Source organism: Cynocephalus volans, chromosome 2 (assembly GCF_027409185.1).
Source record: "Cynocephalus volans isolate mCynVol1 chromosome 2, mCynVol1.pri, whole genome shotgun sequence".
NCBI lineage: Eukaryota > Metazoa > Chordata > Mammalia > Dermoptera > Cynocephalidae > Cynocephalus > Cynocephalus volans.
Genome location: NC_084461.1, coordinates 173,095,994 through 173,121,812, shown reverse-complemented (window position 1 = coordinate 173,121,812; position 25,819 = coordinate 173,095,994). Strand labels below are relative to the sequence as shown.

At 40.6% G+C, this 25,819-nt stretch overlaps 1 protein-coding gene across 3 annotated transcripts in view; it reads left to right on the top strand.

The window, feature by feature from the left end:
* Window positions 1–17,593, top strand: part of XPO7 (exportin 7) — an 83,182-nt gene extending 65,589 nt beyond the window's left edge. For 2 of the 3 annotated variants that reach the window (XM_063086021.1, XM_063086020.1), the window contains exons 14-28: window positions 622–757; window positions 1,273–1,346; window positions 2,481–2,561; window positions 3,386–3,449; window positions 3,859–3,967; window positions 4,925–5,031; window positions 7,634–7,722; window positions 8,374–8,481; window positions 10,521–10,603; window positions 10,876–11,090; window positions 11,340–11,478; window positions 13,275–13,435; window positions 14,131–14,229; window positions 14,845–14,972; window positions 15,987–17,593. In XM_063086021.1, the coding sequence (XP_062942091.1) occupies window positions 622–757; window positions 1,273–1,346; window positions 2,481–2,561; window positions 3,386–3,449; window positions 3,859–3,967; window positions 4,925–5,031; window positions 7,634–7,722; window positions 8,374–8,481; window positions 10,521–10,603; window positions 10,876–11,090; window positions 11,340–11,478; window positions 13,275–13,435; window positions 14,131–14,229; window positions 14,845–14,972; window positions 15,987–16,080 (1,687 nt within the window). In that variant the 3' untranslated portion in view covers window positions 16,081–17,593. The remainder of the gene's footprint in view (window positions 1–621; window positions 758–1,272; window positions 1,347–2,480; window positions 2,562–3,385; window positions 3,450–3,858; window positions 3,968–4,924; window positions 5,032–7,633; window positions 7,723–8,373; window positions 8,482–10,520; window positions 10,604–10,875; window positions 11,091–11,339; window positions 11,479–13,274; window positions 13,436–14,130; window positions 14,230–14,844; window positions 14,973–15,986) is intronic. The other variant, XM_063086022.1, reaches the window with a different exon arrangement.
* Window positions 17,594–25,819: the final 8,226 nt, after the last annotated feature.

Sequence of the window (25,819 nt, the reverse complement as noted above, 5' to 3'; positions counted from 1 at the left end):
TGTTACCTATTTTCACACTATCAAAATGTCAGATGACTCACTTATAACCACCTCATTCTTATTCATTCAACGTTCGCTCACCTGCATTCCATTATGCTTTCTTTTGGGGAGAAGGGTGCAGGGAAAAGGTATGAAGTCATAGGTAGTATATCTGCTATTTGTCCCTGGAAGTGTTACCTGCCTATGAACATCATCCTTTGCTGGTGTCCATTCCTGTCATGGCTCTTTGAGAAAAAAAAATTAAGATCCACTGATCTAGTCCAGTCTTCCTCATTTATATAGATGAACTAGGACGCTCTACACAAGGTCTCATAGAAATTTCAGGGAAGACCATTACCCCTAATACCAGTGTTTTTCCACTGTTTTTAAGCCAGTTATGAGTTCTGTCCCATTCTACAGTCCCAGTAGAGGAACATCTGACCATTCGTTCTTCGGCTATAGTTCCAATGGGGCAGAAATGGAGAATTTTGTTCCCTCACTGAGCTAAAAGCCTGCAGAGAATGCCTTTCCGATAGGATGGGTAAGGAAGGTGGCACATGTGACTATTTCAGCGTAGCTTGGAATGTCTAGAGTGACCAGGATACCCTGCTGTTGAGAGAATCATTGCTCTTCTTCCTCTAGGGTGCTCCAGCTGATGAACCTGACAGATTCCCGCTTGGCTCAGGCGGGTAACGAGAAGCTAGAATTGGCCATGCTGAGCTTTTTTGAACAGTTTCGTAAGATCTACATTGGGGACCAGGTGCAGAAATCCTCTAAGGTAACAAACACTCAGTTGGCTCCATTTAGTTCTCACTTCTCACTTATGGAATTGCTGATTGAGGGAAACGGTTGATAACAATTCAGATACAACCTCCAGATTTTAGGTATTGGGACAGTCCAAATGTTTTCTCTTAGTCTGTAGAATTCTGGGAGACTCATCAAAGAATTGGGACCATTTCTATGGTGTTCCATATGCTTAACAAATGGCCAGTCAAAACATCTGTTGTTCTCCCCAGAATTGACAATTCTTAGTCTTTATACATGAATTAATGTTCAGAACAGTAGAAGGTTTTGGCAGTCTTTTTGTAATTTCAGGATTGCAGGGGACCAGTAAGATGGCTTAACCTCTATCTAGTACTTAGTAATGCTTAGAACATAGCTCATCCCTTAGGTAAGTCTTCCGCAGGATTGTCGTCCATTTCTTCCCCTGAGTGGGGACAAAAATAGTAAGGATGTACAGTTGTTCTAATCCATGTTTTCTGGTTACTTTCTCTTCCCTTAACACAACACCAGCTGTACCGCCGACTCTCAGAAGTTCTGGGCCTGAATGATGAGACCATGGTCCTAAGCGTCTTCATAGGAAAAATGTAAGTGTTTCAGCTTGCCATCAGCAAGAGTCCCTTGCAATCCTGTTGCAACTGTAAAATGTGATCTTGGCATTTTGCTGCCAGTGCCTTGGTATTTCAGCATTGATCGTTTGCGTCAGAAAATTGTGCATTTGAGTGTGTGACAAGCTGTGCTTAGAGATATGGCCCGGCCCCAGAGCATTCCAGGCTTGTACAGGCAAGGATTTAATTTTGTTCTTGCAGAATCTCCTCTTTAGCCTCTGGAATCACAGGTGAAACCTTGTCATGGCATTAGCAAAATGGTCCCTCCCCAGTGATTGGTGCTCAGCCTCTCACCCAATCACCGTGCTTCCAGGGATGCCCGGAGTAGGCATTCACTTTCTGGTGCTGATTTCCACTAGTTTACCCCCCAGGCAGAGAGCCCTTCTTTAAAATGGGCTTATTCTTCTCAGGAAGCATCTCACCCTTGAGAGTCTTGAGTCTCCAAAATCTAGTGCTATTGTTTGAACTGTCTTGAAAGTTGGGTCTCCTAATTGGCCCTTTTTTGTTTTTTTAAGTTATGCCCCTTTGGTTACATTTTCCCCTTTTTAGGAGCTCAATTTATCAAAGCACACATTAGAAGCCAAATATATTACCCAGGGCTATGTGCAAAGTGATATTTTGCTGCCTTCCAGCGATCCCAGCCCTAAACACTAATATCCATGAGCTGGTTGATAACTTAAGATCGAAAAAGCAAAGGGGGTCTAAAGGACTCTGCCAGCCAAGAATCCAGAAGCAAGGGCTACTAGAATTCTGCAGCTGACAGTGGATGGTGCAGGTGCAGAATTGCATACGTCTGCATGTTATCACTGCCGCAGAAATCTCTTACCCTTGCTGCAGAAATCAGCCCTGGAGTGCCCCAGAATTCCAAGGGCCTGGGTATGGGCCAGTGTAGCTTTGGAACCAAGTAGTGAAGATTATCTGAAGGATAATTTTTCTAGTCAACCAAATGTAAGTACGAAGATTTCCTACCAATTTTTTTGTGGTCGTGATGTCTGTGAATTGGTGGTGCAGATGTGTGGTGACTTGATGGGTGATTTTCTTCTTCTCCCAGCCCTCAAGGAAACCAGACAAATCAAAAGTGTTTCTTGCTTTTTCTTTCTTTTTGTTCTCCAGCATCACAAACTTGAAGTACTGGGGCCGTTGTGAACCAATCACCTCCAAGACACTACAGCTTCTCAATGACCTCTCCATTGGATATCCTTTTCTGAGCTAGCTTCTGTGCACAATAGAAGTAGTGGCATGCTGCCAGACTTAGAATCATGGCCACAGGATTTTTCCACTTTAATTTAGCTTTAGTGTGTACTCAGGTGTCTTCCATGTTCCTAGGGGTCAAAGGCAGTACCCCAAAAATGAGCCAGCACACAACCTAATAGTTTCCTACAGATTTATCCTGGCTTTTCCTAAGGTCTAGAAATATAATAGATCTATCTCATAGATACACACTGTGTGTGGCCAAGTTTTTAGCATCCTTAGTGGAGGCAAATCCCCTCTTGGGTTGTCTTATCAGGTGATTGGTAGAAACCTTCTGATTCTAAGCTCTGCCATAGTAGTGGCTCTCCTTCCTCTTGACTTGGACTAGGTCTGCTGTGACATTTAAATTGCTCTAGGACAGCTTTTTACAACCAGGGATGTGCAAGAGAAATAAACCCTGTAAAATTAAAGTGACTTTTTTCTCAGTTGTCTGAAAGATTGTACATAGCTAGTGCCCTTCTAAATAGGAGAGAAGTTCATTCATTATGCACAATGGATGCCTGAGGCAGGGCTTCAGGTAAAAAATAAAAGAGCTACTCTAAGATATTCATGATTCTTAGGGGAAATTGCTGGGTTTTCTCTATTTTCTTACAGATAGGAGTTTGGTATGGGTATTCTCTTATTGATCAGTTAAATATTGCTTAGAAGAGGTTTAGAAAATTAAGATATTTAGGTAGACTGCACTTTATCCTGGAAAGTTTCCATCTGCCTTAAAGATTCTTAGTTTACTTCATATACTTTCCTTGACATTGTCCCTTTGTCTTTACGTACAGTAGCGTAAGGAAGCTAGTGAAGCTTAGTGCGGTACAGTTTATGCTGAACAATCACACGGTGAGTGTTTTTAGCTCCTTTTCCTGGTACTCTCTCTAGCCACCCGACACAAACTTTCTCAACACAAAAAGGAAATGTTTAAATTGAGGTCCTGGGTGCTGCTACAGCATAGACTGTGGTCCCTCACTCTCATTACACTGCCAGATTACACTTACTGTCAGCATAGCTGCTCTCTGGGATCCAGATGATCTGAGTTATGGTGAAGTCACCTACTACTGTTCGTACTTCAGATAAATTAGTAGTAGGTAACAACAATAATTTAAAAAAAAAAAAAAATGCCGTCAGATCCTTAAGGAATGACCATGTAGCCTTTAGCTTGAAAGGGCTCAGTAATTCTCAGATTACTGGCTTGCATTCTGCTCTAAATGCATGTTTTTACCTTTTTAACTTGTTTTCTTTTTTTCAATAGAGCGAGCACTTTTCATTTTTGGGTATTAACAATCAGTCCAACCTGACAGACATGCGGTGTCGGACTACCTTCTACACAGCACTTGGGCGTCTCCTCATGGTGGATTTAGGTACTGCAATAAATCCTAGAGGCTCATGAAGTAATCTGGCACTGTTCTAAATTTTTATGAAGACAAAAAATTAGAAATGGGGGAAGGCTTTTCTGCTATTTCAACAGTAACAAAACTGTTTGAAATAACAGTTTGATTTCACCAAGAACAGATCATGCCATCATGATCCCTGTAACTGGAAGAGAATAACTGTATGCTCCTGAAGTTTTCATCTGATATGCAGCAGCTTTAAGATTTTCTTCATAATCCTCATCTGTGAAATAAGGGAACTGAGAATCGAAACTCCCAAATGCATCTTGTTGGCCAGATAACTCCTTCACCCCACACTGAGGTGCTTACCCACTTGAGACAGTCAGCAAAACTTTTTTATTACGCAGTTCTCCAGCACATCTGAACCAGGAGGACATAATCAACTTTGTAGCACTAGTGGTGATATTAGTAGTTTGGTGTCAAGTCATAACTGATGTTCAGTGGTATTCTAATTTCAAACTGTTTAAATTTAATCCTACTAATATGACATTATAAACTCTTCTAGGTTTATGAAAGATTACTTTAGAAAAGAAAGTAAATGTGAACAAAGCCTCCATAGGCACGTTTTTCAAGTTTGAGCCTCATATAGTTCTCATACACCAGCTCTTGTCCTTTCTTGACTGACTGTAGTTTTCACTTACAGCAAAATTGATAAATAACATAGTTCCTTATACATGTACACATCTCTATGGCTCAGCATCAGAAAACAGGACATCCTTGTACTGGATGATTTCTGTCATATTCTAGTTTTAAAATGTTTATTATACATTTTATTTTTAAATTATTACTAATACCTGTTGGGATAATAAAGGAACCCCTTTGAATTATCCTTGGGTCTGCTCATCTTCCATCCCATCTTATTTCCCATGCATACACAGCTTTGAATTCTTGCTGTTGGGGTCACACCCTGGGTTGCTTCCCTTACAGGAGAGGACGAAGATCAGTACGAGCAGTTCATGCTGCCACTCACAGCAGCGTTTGAGGCTGTGGCTCAGATGTTTAGCACTAATAGTTTCAACGAGCAAGAGGCAAAGGTGAGTCCTGGACCCGGTGATTGATCAGCTTCCGCTTAAGGGCAATCCATGATGGAGACTAGATTAGCTGGCATGGCCTAAAATAGTGCCTGTCCATAAACTCCACTGTTTTAACTTTTTTTTTTTTTTTTTTGTCTTTTTCGTGACCGGCACTCAGCCAGTGAGTGCACCGGCCAGTCCTATACAGGATCCGAACCCGCGGCCACGGCTCTCCCAGTGCTGCTGCGCTCCCAGGGCTGCACTCAGCCGAGTGCGCCACGGGGTCGGCCCTTAACTTTTTATTTAATGTTTTGGATTCCTGGGATTTGAAATAGAAGAACTGGAATTGATTTATAAACTTTTGTAAAAAGAGTAGTAAAGAGTATTCTTAAGCAGCTCTTAAGGATTTTTTTGGTCTAAGTTTTCCACTGTGTTAGCATAAAGTTATCTAAAGCTTTTTTATTGCCTTTTTAACCTCTTGTATCTTTCATTATATCCCCTTTTCATTTTGAATACTGCTTATTAGTGCCTTCACTCTTTTTCTAGAACAGTCCTGCTGGAGATTTGTCAATTTTATTAATATTGCAGAAAACAAAACACTTTTTGGCTTTGTTTTATCTACTTTATCTGTGTTTTCTATTTTATTCATTTCTTCTCTTATCTTTGTTTTCATATATTTTCCTTAGAGTTACTCTGTTCTAACTTCTTAACTTCTCAGCCCTTCTTTTTTCCTAATATAATTATTTTATTTATTTATTTATTTTGTGACTGGTAAGGGGATCGTAACCCTTGGCTTGGTGTCATCCGCACTGCGCTCAGCCAGTGAGCGCACCGGCCATCCCTATATAGGATCCGAATCCACGGCCTCGGCGCTCCCAGCGCTGCTGCACTCCCAGGGCCGCACTCAGCCGAGTGAGCCACGGGGTCGGCCCCTAATATAATTTTTTAAACTATAAAAGTTCTTCTAGGTAATTACACAAGTTTGTTGGTTTTTTTTTTAATTGTAGTAACACAAAATTCACCATCCTAACCATTTTTGTGTGTATTCGGTAGTGTTAAGTATTCCTGCATTATTGTGAAATCCACAAGTTGTAATATGTAATATTTACATTATTGTTCAGTTCTTTTTCATTCCTGATTTCTATTAAGATTTTTTTGATACATGCATCATTTAGAAGAGTTTTTGGATTTCCACATATGTGGAATTTTAGGTTCCATTTAGTTCTTGATTTCCTGTTCTCAGAATTATCACTTCTTGACTGTTGCTTCCTCATATTTTTACTTCACACACACCAGCTCTCCTGGCCTCTGTGCCAAAATCAGAAGACAGCAAGATGTTAATATTGGTAGGGTTTTTTGCAGTGTTTCTAAGCGCACTGAGGCTGAATGGTAGAGCCACCAAATAGCCAGGGGTATTGCCAGAAAAAGAGCCAGGCTTTACCTGACATTCTAAAGTTCTCCTTTGTGTCTTTAGAAAGCCTCTTAGTTTTTCATCTCCAAATCAGCAGGGTAGTCAGAGAGCAATACCACTTCGTCCAACTCTCTCTCTCTCCTTTACACTTGTGTTTTGGGGTCTGAGATGGATACCATTCAAAGCAGTGGTTAGTATGGAACATATCAGTAACTTAGGCTAGAGTTTCAATCAATATCAAGGACTTCATTGAGGGATATCCCTGAATATCAGCCATTTTCCATTGTATTATTTCCATAAAAAGCAAGTAAAATTAACCAAAAGAACCATCCTGGCCATGGACTACAACTGTCACCTACATCTGTCATGTCCCATGTAACAAGTCTTTTAGATTGTCCATGTCTTAGACTAGAAAATAGAGCTTATGGTATCAGCTTAGGAATAGAACAGTTTGCTTAAAGCAGACTATTAACAGAAGTACAGTAGTTTTTACCAAATGAGTCAAGAACCCCAAATGTGCTACCTTCCTGAGCATATTAATGACTACTAAATTTTAAAAGCAGTCTTATTGCTGTCCAGGGCCCCCAAGTAAAAGTTCTGTTGAGAAAGAGAGTATTGGATGTGAAATCTTGGTGCTGTGAGACCTATTTTTGGGCCCTCCTGCCACCTATCAGTATGACTGTGGGCAAGTTATTTGGTCTCTTTAGGCCTCAGTCTCTTCTGTAAGAGGAGAATATAATACTTTACAGCTCTCAGATTCGATATGGCAGCCTTATTTCCAGATTCCCCAACCAAAGGGGCAGTTACCATGTAGACTCCCCTGTATCTTCCACCTGGCAGGGTATGCATTTGACACCCCTTAGGATACAGATCTTGAGATATATGGCTCTTCTGCCTCTTCCTGTATGGGCCTTTTTGCTTTTCCACTTTCTACCTGTGATCACTTTAATATCTTAAAGCCTTATCAGCCCCTATTTGTGCCATAATTAGCCATGAACTATCCTATGTTCCTAGTATAACAAGCTTCCAAAATTAATTTTCTAAGTGGAAAGATTCCATGCTAGCATGGAAGAGATTGATTCAGAATATTTGGTAAGCAGTGTTGTTGAACTGTGGAAGGAAGAATTTGATTATAGATGTGCAAAATCTCCACCAGACAGTTATAGCTTTGGTTTTACTTCTATTTTAACATATTTTTGCCTTCCACTACAGCGTACTCTAGTTGGCCTAGTGAGAGACCTGAGGGGGATAGCTTTCGCCTTCAATGCCAAGACCAGCTTCATGATGCTGTTTGAATGGATGTATCCTAACTGAAAGTAGGAGCGTAATGGAACCTTACAAGCCTTAACTGGAGAAGATGAAGACTTAACCAAAAATCCTGCCATATATGTCCTGCAAGCTGCCATTCCAGTGGCCTGAGATTAGAACATGAATGAGATAGTTTTCTAGTTTCTCTTCTGGGTCCCAGATATAAAGGCCTATGGAACTGTATACCACTGTGGAATTTTGATACACTTAGAAAAGAGAGACATTTTAATCTACTAAAAAAAAAAGACAGCTTTTAGGAATTAGGAAGTCTGACTTTACTGACTTCATAACCTTGAGCAGATCATTTCAAATTCAAGTGCCTCGGTTTCTCCCATAATTGCATAAAGGAAATAGGTGATCCTGTCATATCATAGAAGTGGTAAAAGGATAAATAACAATATGAAATACATCATGCTCTTCAGAAGAAAGGCACTGTGTAAATTAAAACATTATTAGATGCCTATTACAAGTTAAAGGACACACAATCACTTTAACATCTTCTGGTTAGGAAGACTCCAAGATTAGCAAGCCAGACAAGAAACTAGAGAACTGTAATTTGACAGTTTGTGCTTGGCTAGTGCTGGGAAATTATTTTAAATTCTGAACCTTTCTGGATTCAGAAATCCTTAGCTTCTCATTTACAGATATCCATCTTACATGCCAATTCTCCAGCGGGCAATTGAGCTCTGGTACCATGATCCAGCCTGTACCACACCTGTGCTTAAGCTGATGGCTGAATTAGTTCATAATAGGTAAGCAAGAGGAAGACTTTCAAAGGGTACGTCTGCCTGTTTATCTGAGAAAGTCCTGAGAAAATTAGCTTTATCTGGTGCTTTGGGCATTTGTGGGAGATAATAAGATTCACTGCTATCAAAATTTGAAAACCTCTAAAAGTTTGTGTGTTTTTGTTGATTTGAAAGGAGGCTATCTCCAACCATGTGAAGCCATAACTATCTGCAGGAAATAAGTCCCTTGAAAAAGAGTCTCAAGATAGCCAATCTTATGAGAAGTAAATTTGGCAACCAAGATTCTGATTTTTCTGCCCTCTCATGTAAAAGTTAACATTTGGTAATGGTGTCCCATTCATCACGTTTCATAATTAGAGACAATTGAGAAGGATATGATACATATTAGAATAACCTTTCTTAAGAAAGGTATTTATTTAGTAGGCAAATTGCAGCTGGATCAATAAAGATTTAATTTTTTTAAAAAGTGGAAAGATTTCCAAAACACCAAATTTTAGATTTGCCCAACAATTTAGGGATGGTGACAAAAACCCAGCACCTTAACTTTGCTAGAACTTAGGGTATTTGCATTTATTTCTCATGACACTCCTGAGAGAATAATTTTTAAAACTACCTTAGTGAAGGAGCAGGTAATACTCAGAGGTTGTAACCTCCTTTGAGGCTTATATTCAAGTTATTGATTTATAAAATATGAAGGTACTTCCAAAAGTTCATGGAAAGATTTGTATTATCTTTTAATTCTATTTTTCCATGAACTTTTTGAAGTACTCTCAAAGGTATTTGAGAGTATCTTCTCTTTGCCAAGCACCTTCCTGGCTATCGTGCTGGCCAAAATCTGCCCTCTTCAATGTTACATACAGTGGGGAAGGCAGGCAGATAATAAAAACAAGTACGGAAGATAATTTCAGACAATCACTAAGTGCTATGAAAAATATAAAATAAGGTGATAAAATAGAGGGGAATTGAAGCATAGGAGGGTCGAGGAAAGCCTCTCAGAGATGGTGATACTTAAGCTGGGATCTAAATGACAAAGAAGATTCTGGTAGCCCTGCAAAAATAAGGGATGTTCTAAACAGAGAAGACAGCTGCAAGAGTCCTATGATAAGATAAGCTTGCTGGGACTTGATACGAAAAAGTGCCACTGGGGCTGGAGCCCGGTGAATAAGAGGGGAGTCGGACCCATGGACAGATGCCAGATTGTCTAGCACCTTGGTTGGTTTAGCAGTGGTGAGGAATGGGCATTTACTCTCATTATAGTGAGAACCTGCTAGATTGTTTTAAGCAAGGGATTGAGAGATGATCTTGTTTACATTATTTGAAAGTATCATTCTAGCTACCTACCCTGTAAAGAATGGAACTGCAGAGACAAGAGTGAAAGCAGGAGACCGTACAGAAAGTGGATGGGTCAGGTTTAGAGCTAGATCTTGACAGACTGGTGCAGGGATCAAGGACTCCTGGGCTGAGGCCTTACCAACCTGAGTCAAATGAAGCTCATTAAAAGGTAGGGCAGACAAGAAGAGGTATTCTGTCCTGATGAACAGAGGCAGGAACTCAGAACTAAGATTGTTAAAGTTTTCCTTCCCTGCCAGCAATCTCTTGTGGAATTCCAAGTCCCTTTGTATCTTATAAAGTGATATCAATGCTTATACCCCTCCCTTAGTTGCCACTGAAGCTGTAAAGGTAGATGTAAATTAATGTCTGAAGGACTGCAAGTTGGTAGTAAGAAGTGACTGGCAGAAGTTATACTTTAATCAAATAAAATTGAGAATTTTGAAAAAGTAATTTTACCTCCTGCCTTTTCAATTTGTTTCTTTCAAATGTTTTCAATTTGAGCAGCAGAACTTGAATCTAGCATGTTGGTCTTCAAGATATAAACTACATCAATTGTTAAATATCTTTAACTAACTTGGCTATTTCTTACATTAGGATAGGCAGTCTGCATTTTTAGTGCAAAATGACCCAGGGTACTCAGATGAGAGCCTGAAGTACTCTGTTCTTCCAAGAAAATGCCTCAGACTTTTTCTCCCTCTGTGTTCTCTGGTCAGATCCCAGCGACTCCAGTTTGATGTCTCTTCTCCCAATGGCATCTTACTCTTCCGAGAAACCAGCAAGATGATAACAATGTATGGTAAGTGCTTTTGAAGAGCACGCCTCTGGAAGTGGATTCCAGCTTAGTCACTGTACTGTAAGCAGTGTGTGTGGGTCTCAAGCTAGCCTGGCAGTAGCCAGGACCGCATTCCTATGGCATGCTGTGTTCCTCATACATGTGTGTTAGAGTGCCAGCTGTCACCAAGGGTCTGCTGGAATTTGTGTGCCTGTGGAATAGGAAGGTTTAGTTGGTATAAAAACTACCAATTATAATGTGGTTGATAAATAAATACTTATTACATGTCTACTCAGGCAATCGCATCCTAACACTGGGAGAGGTCCCAAAGGATCAGGTCTATGCCCTGAAGCTCAAGGGCATCTCCATCTGCTTCTCCATGCTAAAGGCTGCTCTTAGTGGGAGTTACGTCAATTTTGGAGTCTTCCGTCTCTATGGAGATGATGCCCTGGACAATGCTCTACAGACTTTCATCAAGCTGCTTCTCTCTATTCCCCACAGTGACCTCCTGGTAAGCCTTAAGTTACGTTGACAGGATCATGTCCCTCATCATGTTCAGTTTTTGTTGTGGTGGTTGTTGTTTTTTACCTGAAACCATGAATGTTTCTCTTGAGAAACTGTAAGCTAGCTCCTTTCTGCTAAAACAAAATCTTTTGTTTTCCCAACTGAAAGGAACTAAGCTATTTTATTTAAGATCTTCTCCTTTCATGCTAAAGTACACAATGCCTAAGCTGATTTTCTTCCTTCTCCTCTCCCACAGGATTACCCCAAGCTCAGCCAGTCTTATTACTCACTACTGGAAGTCCTGACCCAGGACCATATGAACTTTATTGCAAGCTTGGAACCTCATGTCATCATGTATATTCTCTCTTCCATTTCTGAAGGACTTACTGCACTTGGTAAGACCCTGGGTGGGTGGATTGTTTGGTTTTTACCACTTAACAGAGGGGAGAATCTTGTCCCAGTGTCCAAAAGGATTACTTGTTTGGGTATATTCGTGGGTACATTCTCATCCAGCAAATGTTTGCTGATCCCTTCCTACGTACCAAATACAGATCCCCTCCCAAGCACTGTGTAAGGCACTAAGGATATGGTAACTAACAACAGTCTCTGTCTTTAAGGAGTTATTTTATCTGGTGCATGAAATAGACACATAAATAGACAACTGCCTGTTTATCATACTTACCACTTACACACTACAGGAGGGCAAGTACAAAGTGCTACACGAGGAAAGAATACCTCAACTTCTGGTTTTAAGGAGGTGAGGTCAAGGAAGGCTGGCTGGAAGACTTGACATCAAAGCACAAATCTAAAAGCTGGACAGGCATTAGCCAGATTAGTGGGGAAGGGTTCCTAGCAGCAGGAACAAAAAGCACTAGCACCCGTAAGCAAGAAAGAACCAGGAAATCCAGATGGCTGATGTGCTAACAGAGAAGAGTTAGAGAGGAATGAAATGAAGCTGTAGGGACAGATTTGCAGGACCAAATCTAAAGATCATGAAGGGGTCCCTTGAGCCATGTCAGGGTGCTTAGACTCTGTCTTGAGGGCTGTGGAAATTGTGGAAAGGTACTATCTAGCTCACTCCATACATTTTTTTCATCCTAGTCCACATGGTTCCTGTCAACCATTTTGCTTCTAGGCTACCTTCCAGCAATAATAGGTGTATATCAGAGAATAAAACATATTTTTACATTAAGCTGAGCAAAACATAAATAAGATTAAGTCCACTGCAGAATAATCATGCTATATTACAAACGCACATAGACTTTTGGATTTTCTACTGTGGAGAGTCATCCATGCCTCTGTTGCCATGTTGATACACATTTATTTCCATCAGGGTGCACACCCATGTCTAGTGTACAGTCCAGTCAAGGTATCAGACCTTGCTTTGGGACGCTGTTTTATATCTTCTTGAAAATAAGGGGACCTCTGCATAAACTGTGTCTCATAGAACTCAAAGAATTGTCTACTCTTTTAAGGGTTCATCTCTTAGTCCTTTTGCCTCACTTAGTCCGTTTTGTCTGCAGGTTGTGCTGCAGTGTTCCGTTTGTAAAAAGTATAGACAAGTGTGTGGCTCCCCCCAGAGATGCTCTGGAAATAAATAGTACAGTACACCCCATTCTAACTAACTGTAGATATATTAAGGTGGGTTTATTGACATCCCCCAGGTAATTCACATCTCAGACTTCTTGGTTTCTAATCACAGCTCTTCCAATTACTAGCAGTGTGATCTTTAGGCAAATTACATAACCTCTCCAAACTCTTGTTTCTGTATGTGCAAACTGGAACTCCTACCTCCTGGAGTTCTTGAGAGGATAAACTAGAGATGATACCTATAAAGTACTTAGCACAATATCCAGTACAAAAGAAGCACTTGCTGAACAGAAACTATTTGTTATTTTGTGTGAAGCAGAAGACACATCCACAACACACTGAGCCAATAATTTCAGTATTATTTATATCATCTATTACCACACACTCACTTTTCAAACTTAGAAATTGGGCCTTGCTGTATGATGAGGGTAAGAGGTTAACAGGAAGCATCCAGCGTAGTTGCATTGGCTGCAATGGCCACAGTTCCAGTGTGACTGGAACTCCTGTGAAAGCCCAGCCAAAGGTAATCCATGTTTGCCCAGATCACCATCAGCAGCTCAGTATCCCTGCTTTATTCCATATCTGCTGCTCTTTTTTTCAGACACCATGGTATGCACCGGCTGCTGCTCCTGCTTGGACCACATCGTGACATACCTCTTCAAGCAGCTGTCACGTAGCACCAAGAAGAGGACGACACCCCTGAACCAGGAGAGTGATCGCTTTCTGCATATCATGCAGCAGCATCCAGAGATGATCCAACAGGTAAGGAAGCTGAGGGGTAGGAGGCAGTGATGCCTCTAACTTCTGCAAGAGAAGGGAGGCCAAGCAAGATGACAAGTGTTCCTGACATCTCATCAGGTTCATGCTGCTGAGGTGAAGTTCTTGTCTTTCAATTGCAGTGGACTTTGAGTTTGCTGAGTAGTCATTGGATACAGACAGTCTGGGGGGGGGGGGAAGGGTTCTGAATTGTTCTTCTGAGTATCACACGAACTCCTGTACCTCTCATGAGCACTGTCCTCCTTCCATGTAAATTACTTTTCTCACTCATTGCTATAAATGGAGCGTGAGTTAGCAGTATCCAGCCTTCTTATAGCTTGTGTTCCCATTTGCAAAACAGGAATAACAGTACAGAACAGAAGGAAATAATTGACCACACAGAGATCAAACCATATGCTTGCCCTTATTCTATTTGTATGCAACAAAAATAAGATTTGAAGCAACTTGCAAAAATACAATACTAAATAAAAAATAGGTAAGGAAATGGGATCAGTAGAACTTTTTAGATTTTAGCCAATAGTATTTTAGCCAATCTCACCTTTGTGAAGCTTCACAAAATATTTGTCTGGTTAACCCTACACGAAAAGGCCTTCAACCTAATACACTCCTCTGTTTGGAATCCATCATTTTATCTTGGGTAGTCTCTGACTAAGTCACTGCCTCCAATTCTCCATTTTCAGATGCTGTCCACGGTGCTGAACATCATCATCTTTGAAGACTGTAGGAACCAGTGGTCTATGTCCCGACCCCTGCTTGGCTTGATACTACTTAATGAAAAGGTAGGAGGGCCTGGGGCCAAGCCAAAAGAGGTGGTAGCTGCACACTTGGCTGTCACTTTCCAGGCACTGTGAGAAATGCTTCACCCCAGGATGGTGAAATAGGGAAAATGGGCCACTTACCCAGCATGTCCTACTCATGCTTTGAACCTCACATGATCACTTAATTGTTAAAAGTCAGCATGAAAAAGAAGAAAAAGCAAAAAAGGCAGCATGTGTGGCAGTTCAAACAAAGGGTAAAGGCTATGGAAGTGTTTTCCTCTAGGGAGTAAGACAAATCCTTTACAAGGAGAGAATGTACCTGGATATCAGAGCACTTGAGACTTAAGTTCTAGTTCCAGCTTGGCCATAAACAAACAAGTCTTGATATTCCTATCAAAGAATGGTCTAGATCAGACAGCCCTTAAAATGCTTTACAAATTAAAAATTCTTGAGTCTTACGTAGGATGAAAACATATTATTCTGCAAGTGCTTGCCTGAATTTTAAAAAGTATCCAACTCCAGTAGGTATTCCATTTCTTCTTGGGGAAGAACATTCCTCAACCCTGCAGATGACAGAGAGCTAATCTGCCTTTCCCCCACCATCTCTTACCCTCTTTTTCACTCCTTGCCCCACAGTATTTTTCTGACCTAAGGAACAGTATCGTGAACAGCCAGCCACCAGAGAAGCAGCAGGCTATGCATCTGTGTTTCGAAAATCTGATGGAAGGCATCGAGCGAAACCTTCTTACAAAAAACAGAGACAGGTGAGTGTAGAGGACTCTGCCAAGAAATCATGGACAATTGTTATTTTTCAAAGTCTTTGTGCACCCCATATCTGGAGGCCATCTAAAGCAGTGCTGTCCAATAGAAAAGCAAGGCACATATGTATTTTTAAATTTCCTAGTAGCTACATTTTTTAAAAGAAATAGGAAATTCATTTTAATAATAATTTTTGTTTAAGCCAATGTTCTAAAATATATCAATGTATAATCAATATTTAAAAGTTGAGAATTTTAGCATTCTTTTTAACTGTACTAAGTTTTCAAAATCCTGTGTATTTTACACTTACCAGCACATCTCAATTGAGATGCTAAATTTTCATTGGAAATTCTTGATCTGCATTAAGATTTCATAAATTTACAGTTGACAAAGTAGATTTTCATACCCAGGTTGTCCCAAACATATGTAGTGTTCCAATAACTGAATTGAGCATCTGGGTTTTTTAATTAATTTTTAAATCTTATTTAATTTTAATTAATTTAAAATAAGGTATTTTGATTCAAAATTAATTAAGGTACGATTGGGAAACTGATTTTTTTAAAAATTTGATTCAGTTCAATTGTGGCACTGGCCACAGTTCACAATAGCCATATGTGGTTAGTGGCTACCATACTGGACAGCACAGATCTATACCACTGGTCTCTTGATATTAAGAAATGAGACAGCTTCATTCTCTTACTGCCTCACTTCATGAGGGTTACATCCTACCTTTGTCAGTGACATTCCTTTTGTGTTGCCATGAGCCCAATGTGGGCCTCTGGGTCCCAGATCTGACCAGATCTCTAGGCCTGCCATGCAGTTGCCAGGTAGAAAGGGGGACAAAATTAGGCCAACTTTCCCTTAACAGTCTTAAGACTGAGAGCAGGTGACCTTAGAAGCAGGACCTGTCAATTATTATATTCTGCTTCTCAGTAGCCACTTCTCTGCTGAAAAACATTTTAGGCAAAGACCTTTCCCTTCCACCCTCCTCCCCCAACCCACATGCATCCTCTCTGCAGGTTCACCCAGAACCTGTCAGCATTCCGTCGAGAAGTCAACGACTCGATGAAGAATTCCACTTACGGCGTGAATAGCAATGACATGATGAGCTGACACGTCCTTGGACTCTACCTGTACAAAGCAGCGTCCCTTTGGTGTGGCCCAGAGGGGCAAACAATTGCAAGGGAGAGGGCCTAGCTGATCCTGGCTCCTTCCTCCAGGGCTGTGGGGAAAATGGCAAAGGTCAACTAGCTACTTCCCCGGGGAATAGGGGTGTGAGTGCACTCACTAGGGGGCAGGGCGCTGCTGGTTCCTGGGGGACTGGGTGGGAAGGGTGGTGGGAGGAGATAGAGACACCAACGTCTGGGACTCCAGACCCCTCCTCCTGGGGCCACCCAAGGCGGGAGAACCCCCAGTATCCTGCCACAACCTGCCTTGTATAAACATGTACATTTTTTCATAACATTTTGAACAAGGTTTATATTGACTCAAGTTTAAAAACAAAAAGTGTGACTGAAAAATTTTTACAGAGTCTAGTGCACCAATGCTGATGTGAGGGGTTGTGTATGCGAGTGAAGAAAATGTGCATTCTGGTGGCCTAAAGCTTTACTGGACAAGGATGTGTGAAAGTACAGAGATATATTTAGTGACACAGTGTAGAGAGGCAAAAAAAAAAAAAAGTAAAAATTCCAAATGTATATTTTTTCTTATTGCCCTTTCCTCACCCCCAAAATGATCACTTCCTGTTACTGTATTAACTAACCCTTGTTATTAGGAACTCTAAGCCATGCCAGAGCACCATCCTCCCCCCTTCAACTCTAGATGCTGCCCTAGGTTCCCTGGCCTCTTGTAGTGACAAATAACTCCAGCTAAAAATGTTTGGTGTTCTTATCTCCATCCTTTTTCCCACTTTGCTCATCATCATCCTCAGACAGATGCCTCTTGCTTTTAAAACTTGGATTTAAATATGTGTTGTCGGGTTCTTGGTCTCTGTACAGGTAGAGACCAGAGAGAAGTAACTGAGCTGGTTGCTCTCCTGCTGAGCAATCTGGATGAGTCCACCAGAGGCCCAGCTACGTGTGGCCAATAACTTTTAGTCTTCCCCAGCCCTTGAGGCAGTGTGTGTGGATGTCTGTGTGTGGATATTTATATACGTACCCTGCACTCGTGAATGTATGAACTGGAAGAAGTTATTACAGTGGAGGGGGTTCTTAATAACAAGGTCTACCTAGCATGAAGTATTTAACATTCTCCCACCCCTTTAAAAATATACATTTTTATAAAATGAAAAACATAAATGTTTTGAATATTAAAAAAAAATTAACCTACAGAGGAAAATTCATGGAGAAAGCTATTTGCCTTGTACTTTTTCCACAATTGTTGCTGCTAGTTGTACACATCTCTAGTTCAGCTCTTGCCCATGGGACACTCACCAATTAGGTTTTATTTTTATCTCTCCTCTGCCCCCAGAAACAAACCTGTTAATTTTTTTTTTTTTCCTTCTCCTCTGGCGACTGTGTGGTGAATCCTTTCTTGCGTGATCAGGTTGCGGATAGACTTGTAAGGGTGTTTGCTGCATACAGTGTAAGCATTGTGACCGCCAATAAACTTCAATGGTTTCTACTGACCTGGTTTCAGCAATCAAGTCTAGTGTGTGTCCAGGGACATGTCTCACTCTAAACACATGAAGATATTTGAAACATGCACTTGTAAAAGCCAGTGGATGACAGGGGCCCCTCAACCTTATAAAATTAACTTGCTCACTGTACTAAGTCTGACTCAGTTTCTTTTAACAGTATGATCAGTTCAGTTGATATATGCTGTTGTCCACAGCTATAAAAGTGAAGCCACTCTACCTCTTTATTAGCTTCCAGGTAATAACACGGCTACCAGCAGATAAATACCAAATGAAGAAAGCCCAATTTTGTTAGTTCGGACATCTGCTCCTCTGATGTGGACTGGGCTTCATTCGTTAGACCCTGACAAGTTCAAGGGCAAATGTTAGCCCCTCAATACTTTGCAGACCTCGCAGGCCAGACTTATCAAATGAAGAACACTAGTAAAAAGAGACTACTACTGATCCCTATACAATGTAGCCTAAGTATAAAGGAGCTTCATTGCCAGGAACATTGAAAAGTCTTAAGATAGAGATAGGTATGTGTACCTTAATGCAGATTTATACCCAGTGACTCACAGGCTCTAGAGTGCCACTCCTGTGTCTCTTACTTAGGTGTCCTACCACCTTTGCTGTTTCAGCCTTCTGGGAACTGGTGTAACCTTCTCAGTCATAAGTTATTTTGAAGGCAAAAAATTGTATTCGAATGGCTAGAAGACAAATAGAATTGATTCACCTTAGCTGAGTTCCATCTCTAAACCTAATAGAAATAAAAAATAGTGAGGTTTCATTAATATGCAAAACATTCCTGGCACATGCTCCAGGGACCAGGAATTCTAATTCTGTAGTAAATGAGAGCTACCTTTCCCTCAAGTATCTTGAAATGCTGATTGATCAGCAAAACCCCAGATGTTCCACCCCCTTTCCCTTCCACAGAAACAATTTCAGAGCAACAAACTCACCAAAGATGGTGGTCAGTCTCCTCACTCACTGCAGCCCTGAGCACAGTCCAATCGTGACAAGGTGTCATGGCTGAAATCTTCCACAACCCTGTCAAACTTTTTAAACAGTGAAGCTGTTCCCTCCTTAATTGACAATTTTAAGAGGAGGAGGCACCAAAAAAAAAAAAAAAAAAAAAAAAACAGCCTTTTTTTGCTGGAGGAGGGAGGGTGTCAAAATGGCCAGTTAGCAATTTCATGTAATTCAACCTAGTAAATGTGAAAGCATTTATAGCTTGTCTTTAAACTTTGGTTTCCCCAGAAATCACGTGGAGGTTTTTTTCAGTTGACACAAGTTTATTTGAGAGCTTCTAGGCTATTTCCTAGGCACTATGTTCGAGTAAAGTGTCTTTAGGTAGTGTTATTTCACACAAACTGTGTACATCGAAAAACACCTAAATTCTTTACTGCAGAATATTAAGTTTTATTATGTGTGTATGTATTTATTGGTTTAGCCCAAGTAAGGGTTATCTATTCCTACTAAAGTGTAAATTAGATAAAGGAAGAAGGGATTTGGCTCAGGGTCACAATTTTAAGTTGTTAAATTTTTAAAAATAATGACTTTAAGCAGCAGTGTCCATTTTCTAATGACAGGTAACAGCCTACCAAGAAATAATTATTTTTCATTCTCCAAAACATGGACTTAATTCTTAAGAATTATTTTTTTTCCACAAGGGGAAAAATGTTTTCGTACTCTATGAAATTTCAACCAAGTACAAAAACAGACCACTTTGCAGAATATCCATGGTCATGGAGTAATGTGAATTAAATCTAGAACATAAATTAAAAGGCCTCCCTACATCCTTTTTGCCAACAGCCAACCCTTTCCTTCACCCAAGATATTTGGCTTGACCTAAGTTGACACCTAATGCTGCCAAAGTATCAAATTCTGAAGCCAAAAGGAAAGATGGTTGCCATAAATCTGATAACTAGGCCTTGAAAAATATAAATGATTAAAACTACTTAAAAGTCCTAGTTCTTTTTAAAGTAAGTTTGAAAGGATAAAAATACTCACCAGCCATAATTAAACAATTACCAGTTAGATGCTAGATAATGTCTAAGAAAATTCTTGCCTCTGTAGTTTGTCTTCTGGGTCCATTACATTTATCTTGGATGTCTTACATACTCTGAGTTTACTGGTCAGTGAATTAAGTTTTATTGTGTGCGTATGTACTTGTGTTGGTTCAGCCCAAATAAGGGTTATCTATTCCTACTAAAGTGTAAATTTAATTCACTGGTCAATGAAACCTACTTTGCTGGGTTTAAGGAACGATGAATCACTGAAGAATCCACTGCCAGACAATGGGACATTCAACTATCAGGGTGGAAGATGCAATCAAGTTTGGAAAATTATTTCCCTTCCTCAAGAAACCCTTATGGTTTTCAAGACAGCCTAACTGCTGCCCTTTGCAGTCTGTTCATTCAGTATTTAATTTTATTCAGTATTTTAATTAAATTCAGCATGTACTATGGGCCAAATATGTTTCTGATAGTCAGCAACATGAAAAGAAACTCAAAAGCAGAAAAGGTCATTTGCAAGGCAAATTAATTTGCACTCTTGTAAGATACCTCAATAGTACAAACAACTCCACAACAGTGAACAGTACTTCCAAAAGCACTGTACACAATTACATTTTTAATTCTGCTTGACAGCCATGAAGACAACTCATAAACGCACTTAAGCATACAGCAGCACCTATATGGCCCAACCATCTCATTATTAGGTTGCAAAGGAAATGAAGGATGACAAGTGGGAACTCTCCTAACCCCTGCTATTGAATCGCAAATTAAACCAGTCAGCATCTGGATTCAAGGTCTGGAGGACAACCAACTCACAGGAAAAAAACAGACAAGGGAGTCAGCCTTATGTAAAGCTCAGAGGGGCCACAATAGAGTTCCTACAGCCAGTAAAAGGGTGGGAGAATGAACGTAAGAGCAGAAGTCTGAAGTCAGAAAACCCAAGCTTTCTCGCCCAGGCTCATAGAGACTGATTACACTACAATGAAGGTAAAGCATCCTTTCAAGGCAGAATGAAGCAACTAGAAACTGGCTGAGAGTACCAAGACAATGGAGATGAAACCACTTTTAAGTATGGCAGGCCATTATCATTTCATCAGAAAACTAATTACCCACTCTTCAATACCATGCACTCTGAGGCATGTGTCATATAGCAGATCAACTTAAAACTTCACCAACCAAGCTACAAACGCTGCAGGGGAAGCCTTCCATTCGACTAGGCAGATGCAACTGCCATCTCTGCCTGCATATCCTAACCTGCCTTTCCCGGCTTGCAGAACCCTCTCTTCTCAGTCTAAACAGACATGCCTTTTGCTCACCTGCCTTTTCAAGATCCCAAATCGACCCTCACTCCTCCATAGTCTCTCCTTACAGCCCCCGTCCCTAAGAGCCTTAGGGCCTACCTCACCCCCCTCCTCATTTGTAGTGTTCCTAACCCCACCACCTCCCTGTCCCAGCAACCAAAATGTGCTCCTTACAAGCCGCTATCAGACGATCATGTCATGATGAGTGACAGGATAGGTAGTTTCTGGGAGCGTGGTAAAGTCTGCAGAAGGTGTACGTGGAGAGAGCAGCTGGAACTGATGTGGGTGAAGCCCCTGCAGAGAGCCCCCGGATTGCCTGGTCTGGGAGGGTTAAACTCATCGTTGCCATAGGCCTCTACCGAAAGCAAAAGAGCAGAAGCCGCTGACACCATTCCGCCCGGACCCTGCGAAGGAAAGGACAGTGTTCGCGCCCGAGCCCGTTGACTTCCTCGATGAGCCGCCGCCGGCTCGCCGCGGCGGTGTCCAGACCAGAAGCGCCCGCCGGCGGCTCCGGAAGTGATACCGCGCGCTCCTCCCGTCGGAAGTAGGCGCAACGCCCGCGACCCCGTCGCGTCTGCGCACACAGGACCGCTCCCGAGTCGCGTCCTCTCCGCCACGCCGCTCGCCCCGCCTCCGCCGCCCCGCGCAAGCGCAGTGAGGACTCGGTCCCGGGTCGACGGGCTAGTATCATTGCGGCTGGAAAGACGAGGCTTTGAGTCCTCCTTGGTTGAAGGCGCTCTCTTGGGAAAGGCCGGAGTTGGGCTACTGCGGCCCTCGGACCCCCATCCCGAGCCGTGTGCCTGGTAGAGGTTCGAGTTCACACGCCCTGCGGTCTCACACGTAGTATCCGCAGGGTTAATCCCGACGCGCTGTGCCAGGGCCCGGGTGCAGGGGTCAAGGACTTGGGCCCTGGCTTGGAGGCACTCAGGGAAGCGGACAGACCGAAAAGGATGGTCATTGCGCAACACAGTATGCTCTCGGAGTAGAAAGAAGTAGCACCCATGTGCTGCCCCAGCAGAACTGGCCGGTCGTAGAAGACAGGGTAGAACACCCAGGCAGCGCAGGAACACTGAGTGAAGCATCTTGTACCTTTCCAGGAGTTGCAAAAGTAGTATGGCTGGAGGGAAAGAGGAGCCCCATATGTGTCTGGATGAGCATGGGTCAAAAGAGGTTGGGATTTGATCCAAAAATTTCTAAGTTTCCAAAGAAACCTAGTGAACAATCTGTTTAACCCACCAGGTAGTGGGTAATACGGATTTGAACCAAGACAAGAGCTGTGGGGAGAAAGTTGAGAGATACTAACAGAGGTGAAATCAATAGGACTTTGTGAGGAGTTGGATTTGAAGAGTAAAGAAAAGAGAATTCTAGTATGATTCTCAGGTTATGCAATGGAGCAGCAGCTGAGTGAGAGAAAAGCAGCATGGGGCAGTATGAGGGTGAGGGTCCTATAGAGAAAATAGAATGCTTGGTGAACGGAACTCTTACTCAGAAAGAATTCCATGCACTTGCAGGCAGGGAACCTGGGAAAAGTCAAAAACTAATTGCTACAGAAGAAATAATACCAATCGCACAAAAACTCAGAAAGCAGAAGAGAAGGGAATACTTTCCAACCCATTTTATGAAAGAAGCATTTTCCTAACACCAAAACCAAAGACCTTAAAAGATAAAAACAAAACAAAAACCTTTTGGCTAATATCCTTCGTGAACATGGATGCAAAAATCCTTAGCAAAGTATAAGCAACTCGAGTCCAACAATATATAAAAAGGATAATACACCATGACTAAATGGGATTGATCCTAGGAATGCAAGGTTGATTTAACATTCAAAAAAATTAATAAATGTAATTTACTATATAACTAAAGTAAAAGATAAATAATGGATCATCTCAGTAAATAAAGAAAAAATATGTGACAAACTTCAATTACTCATTCATGATTTTAAAAATCAAAAAACTCAGCAAACTAGGAATAAAAAGAAACATCCATAACCTGATAAAGGACATCTTTGAAAAGCCTACCACCAACAGCATACTTTAGTTACAAGACTGATGTTTCCCCTAAAATGAGCAAGGCAAGGATGCTCACTCTCACCATTTCTATTCAACATTGTACCAGAAGTTCTAACCAGAGCAATAAGGCATAAAAAAGAAATAAAAGGCATACAGATCAGAAAGGAAGTTAAAACTGTCTAGATTCACAGGTATCATGATTTGAGGTACAAAAGACCTATTGGAACTTAAAAGAGAATTTAACACAATCACAGAATACAAGGTCAATATACAAAAAAACAATTGCGTTTCTGTATGCTAACAATAAATAATTAGAAGATGAAGTTTTAAAATATATACCATTTGGTATAGCACCCAAAAGCCTGAAATACATAGGAATAAAGTTAACAAAATATGTCCTGGATCTATACACTAAAGTCTATAAAACATTACTGAGGAAAATTAAAGATCTAAATAGATTGTTAACATACTCGTGGATTGAATGACTGAAAACTGTGATGCTGATTATTCCCAAACTGATCTCTGCGTTCAACAAAATCCCACTAAAAATCCCAAAATGCCTTTTAGTACAAACTTACAAGCTGATTCTAAAAACTATATGACAGTTCAAAGAATCTAGGATAGCCAAAACATTTTTGAAATAGGAGAACTCATGGTACCTGATTTCAAGATTTACTATAAAGCTATAGTAATCAAGACAGCGTGGTATTGACACTAGGGTAGACCTACAGATGAACAAAACAAAGTCCAGAAATAGACCAACATATATGGTTAATTGATTTTAGACAAGGGTGCTATGATGGTTAATTCCAGGTGTCAATTTGATTAGATTAAGTAAGACCTAGAAACGCAGTAAGGCAATCTCTTTGGGTGTGTCCATGAAGGTGTTTCCAAAAGAGATTAACATGTGGTCCTGAGTGGACTAGGTGGGAAAGATCTGCCCTCAACATGGGCAAGAACCAACCAATCTGTTGGGGGTACACAGAACAAAAATGGAGGAAAAGGGGAATTGCTCTAACTATCCACTGGTGCTGGGATACACTCTGCTCTCCTGTCTGTGGACATCAGAACTCAAACCTCTTTGGTTTCTGGGTTCCAATACTTACACTATTGGCTTCCCTGATTCTGAGGCATTCAGACTTGGACTGAGCCACACTACAGGCATCCAGATTGCAGCTGGCCTATCATGGGACTCCTGAGTCTTCACAATCACATGAGCCAATTCCCCTAATCCCCTCTCATATGTGTGTATACATATCCTATTGATGCTGTCTCTCTGGAGAACCCTGACTAATATAGATGCCAAAGTAATTTAATAGGGAGAGGATAGTCTTTTCTAAAAATGGTGCTAGAAAAGGGGGGAAAAAAATAAACCTCAATCCTTACCTCATTCCATATACAAAAATTAACTCAAAAAGTATCACAGACCTAAAAGTAAAAGCTAAAATTACAAGACTTCTAGAAGGGAATTTAGGAAAAATCTTTCATGACTTGGGGTAAACAAAGAAGTTTTAAGACACCAAAAGCATGAGCCATAAGAAAAGAAATGAAAAAGATTGGACTCTATAACACTTAAATTTTCTGCACTTCAAAAGACTCAATTTTAAAAATGAACCAGCAACCCATAGATGGGGAGTAAAAAGTCTTTGAGATACTGTACGTATATTTGACACAAAACAAGAATCCAGCATATATGAAGAACCTCTACAACTCAAGAAGAATAACCCAAAATAACCCAATTTTAAAATGGGCAAAATACTTGAACAGGCATTTTGCAAAAGAAAATTTACAAATGACCAATAATCACTTGAAAAGATGCTCAACATCACTTGTCATCAAGGAAATACAAATAAAAGCCACAATGAAATGCCATTATATATCTACTAAGACTGACACTGCCAAGTGTTGACAAAGATGTAGAGCAACTAGAATTCTCATACATTGCAAATAGAAATGCAAAATAGTAAAGTAGTTTTGCAGTTTTACATAAAGTTTAACATATGTTTACCATATATTCAGCAATTCCGCTCCTCGGTATTTACCCAAGAAAAATTAAAACATCTGTTCATGCAAAAACTTGTTCTTGGTTCTGTCCCTAAGGCCTTTCAACCAACTGGATCAGGCCCATTCACATTATGGAGTTATTTATTCCCTCGATAAAGTCAACGGATTGTAGATGTTAATCACATCAGCAAACTACCTTGACAGCAACACCTAGATCAGAATTTGAATAACTGGGTACAATAGCCTAGTCAGGTTGACATAAAACTGACCAGCATGTGCCTGGACAAACAAATTGGGGAAACTGCTCAACAATAAACAAAAACAAGTGATTGATACAATTACCAATATGGATAAATAAGTTTCAAACACATGTTGCCAAGCAAAAGAAAGCAGAGAAAAAGACCCTGTATGATTCTGCTTATATGAAATTCTAGAACAGGCAATACTAATCTACATTGTCAGAAAGGAGGTTAGCATTTGCCTAATGTGAATTAGACATTCAGGGGAGAAGATTGATGAAAAGGAAAACAAGGAAGTTTAGGTGATGAAAATTATGTCTTGACTGTGGTGATGCTACACAGGTGTATACATTTGTCAAAATTCATCAAACTGTACACTTAAAATGGGTGCAGTTTTTTGTATATAAATTATTTCTCAATAAAGTTGATTTTTAAAAAGGAAAAAAGCTGATTCATGCACAGCAGAAGCCCTGGTCAGGGTACCAGAGAGAGATATTCAGTTCCTCCAGCACCATTTTTGGAAATGGAAAGATCATCCTTTCCCTATTGAATTATTTTGGTACCTTTGTCAAAAATTAATAAACCTTAAATTGGACCTTTATCATATACCATACAAAAAAAACTCAAAATGGATTAAAGACTTAAACACAAGACCTGAAATCGTAAA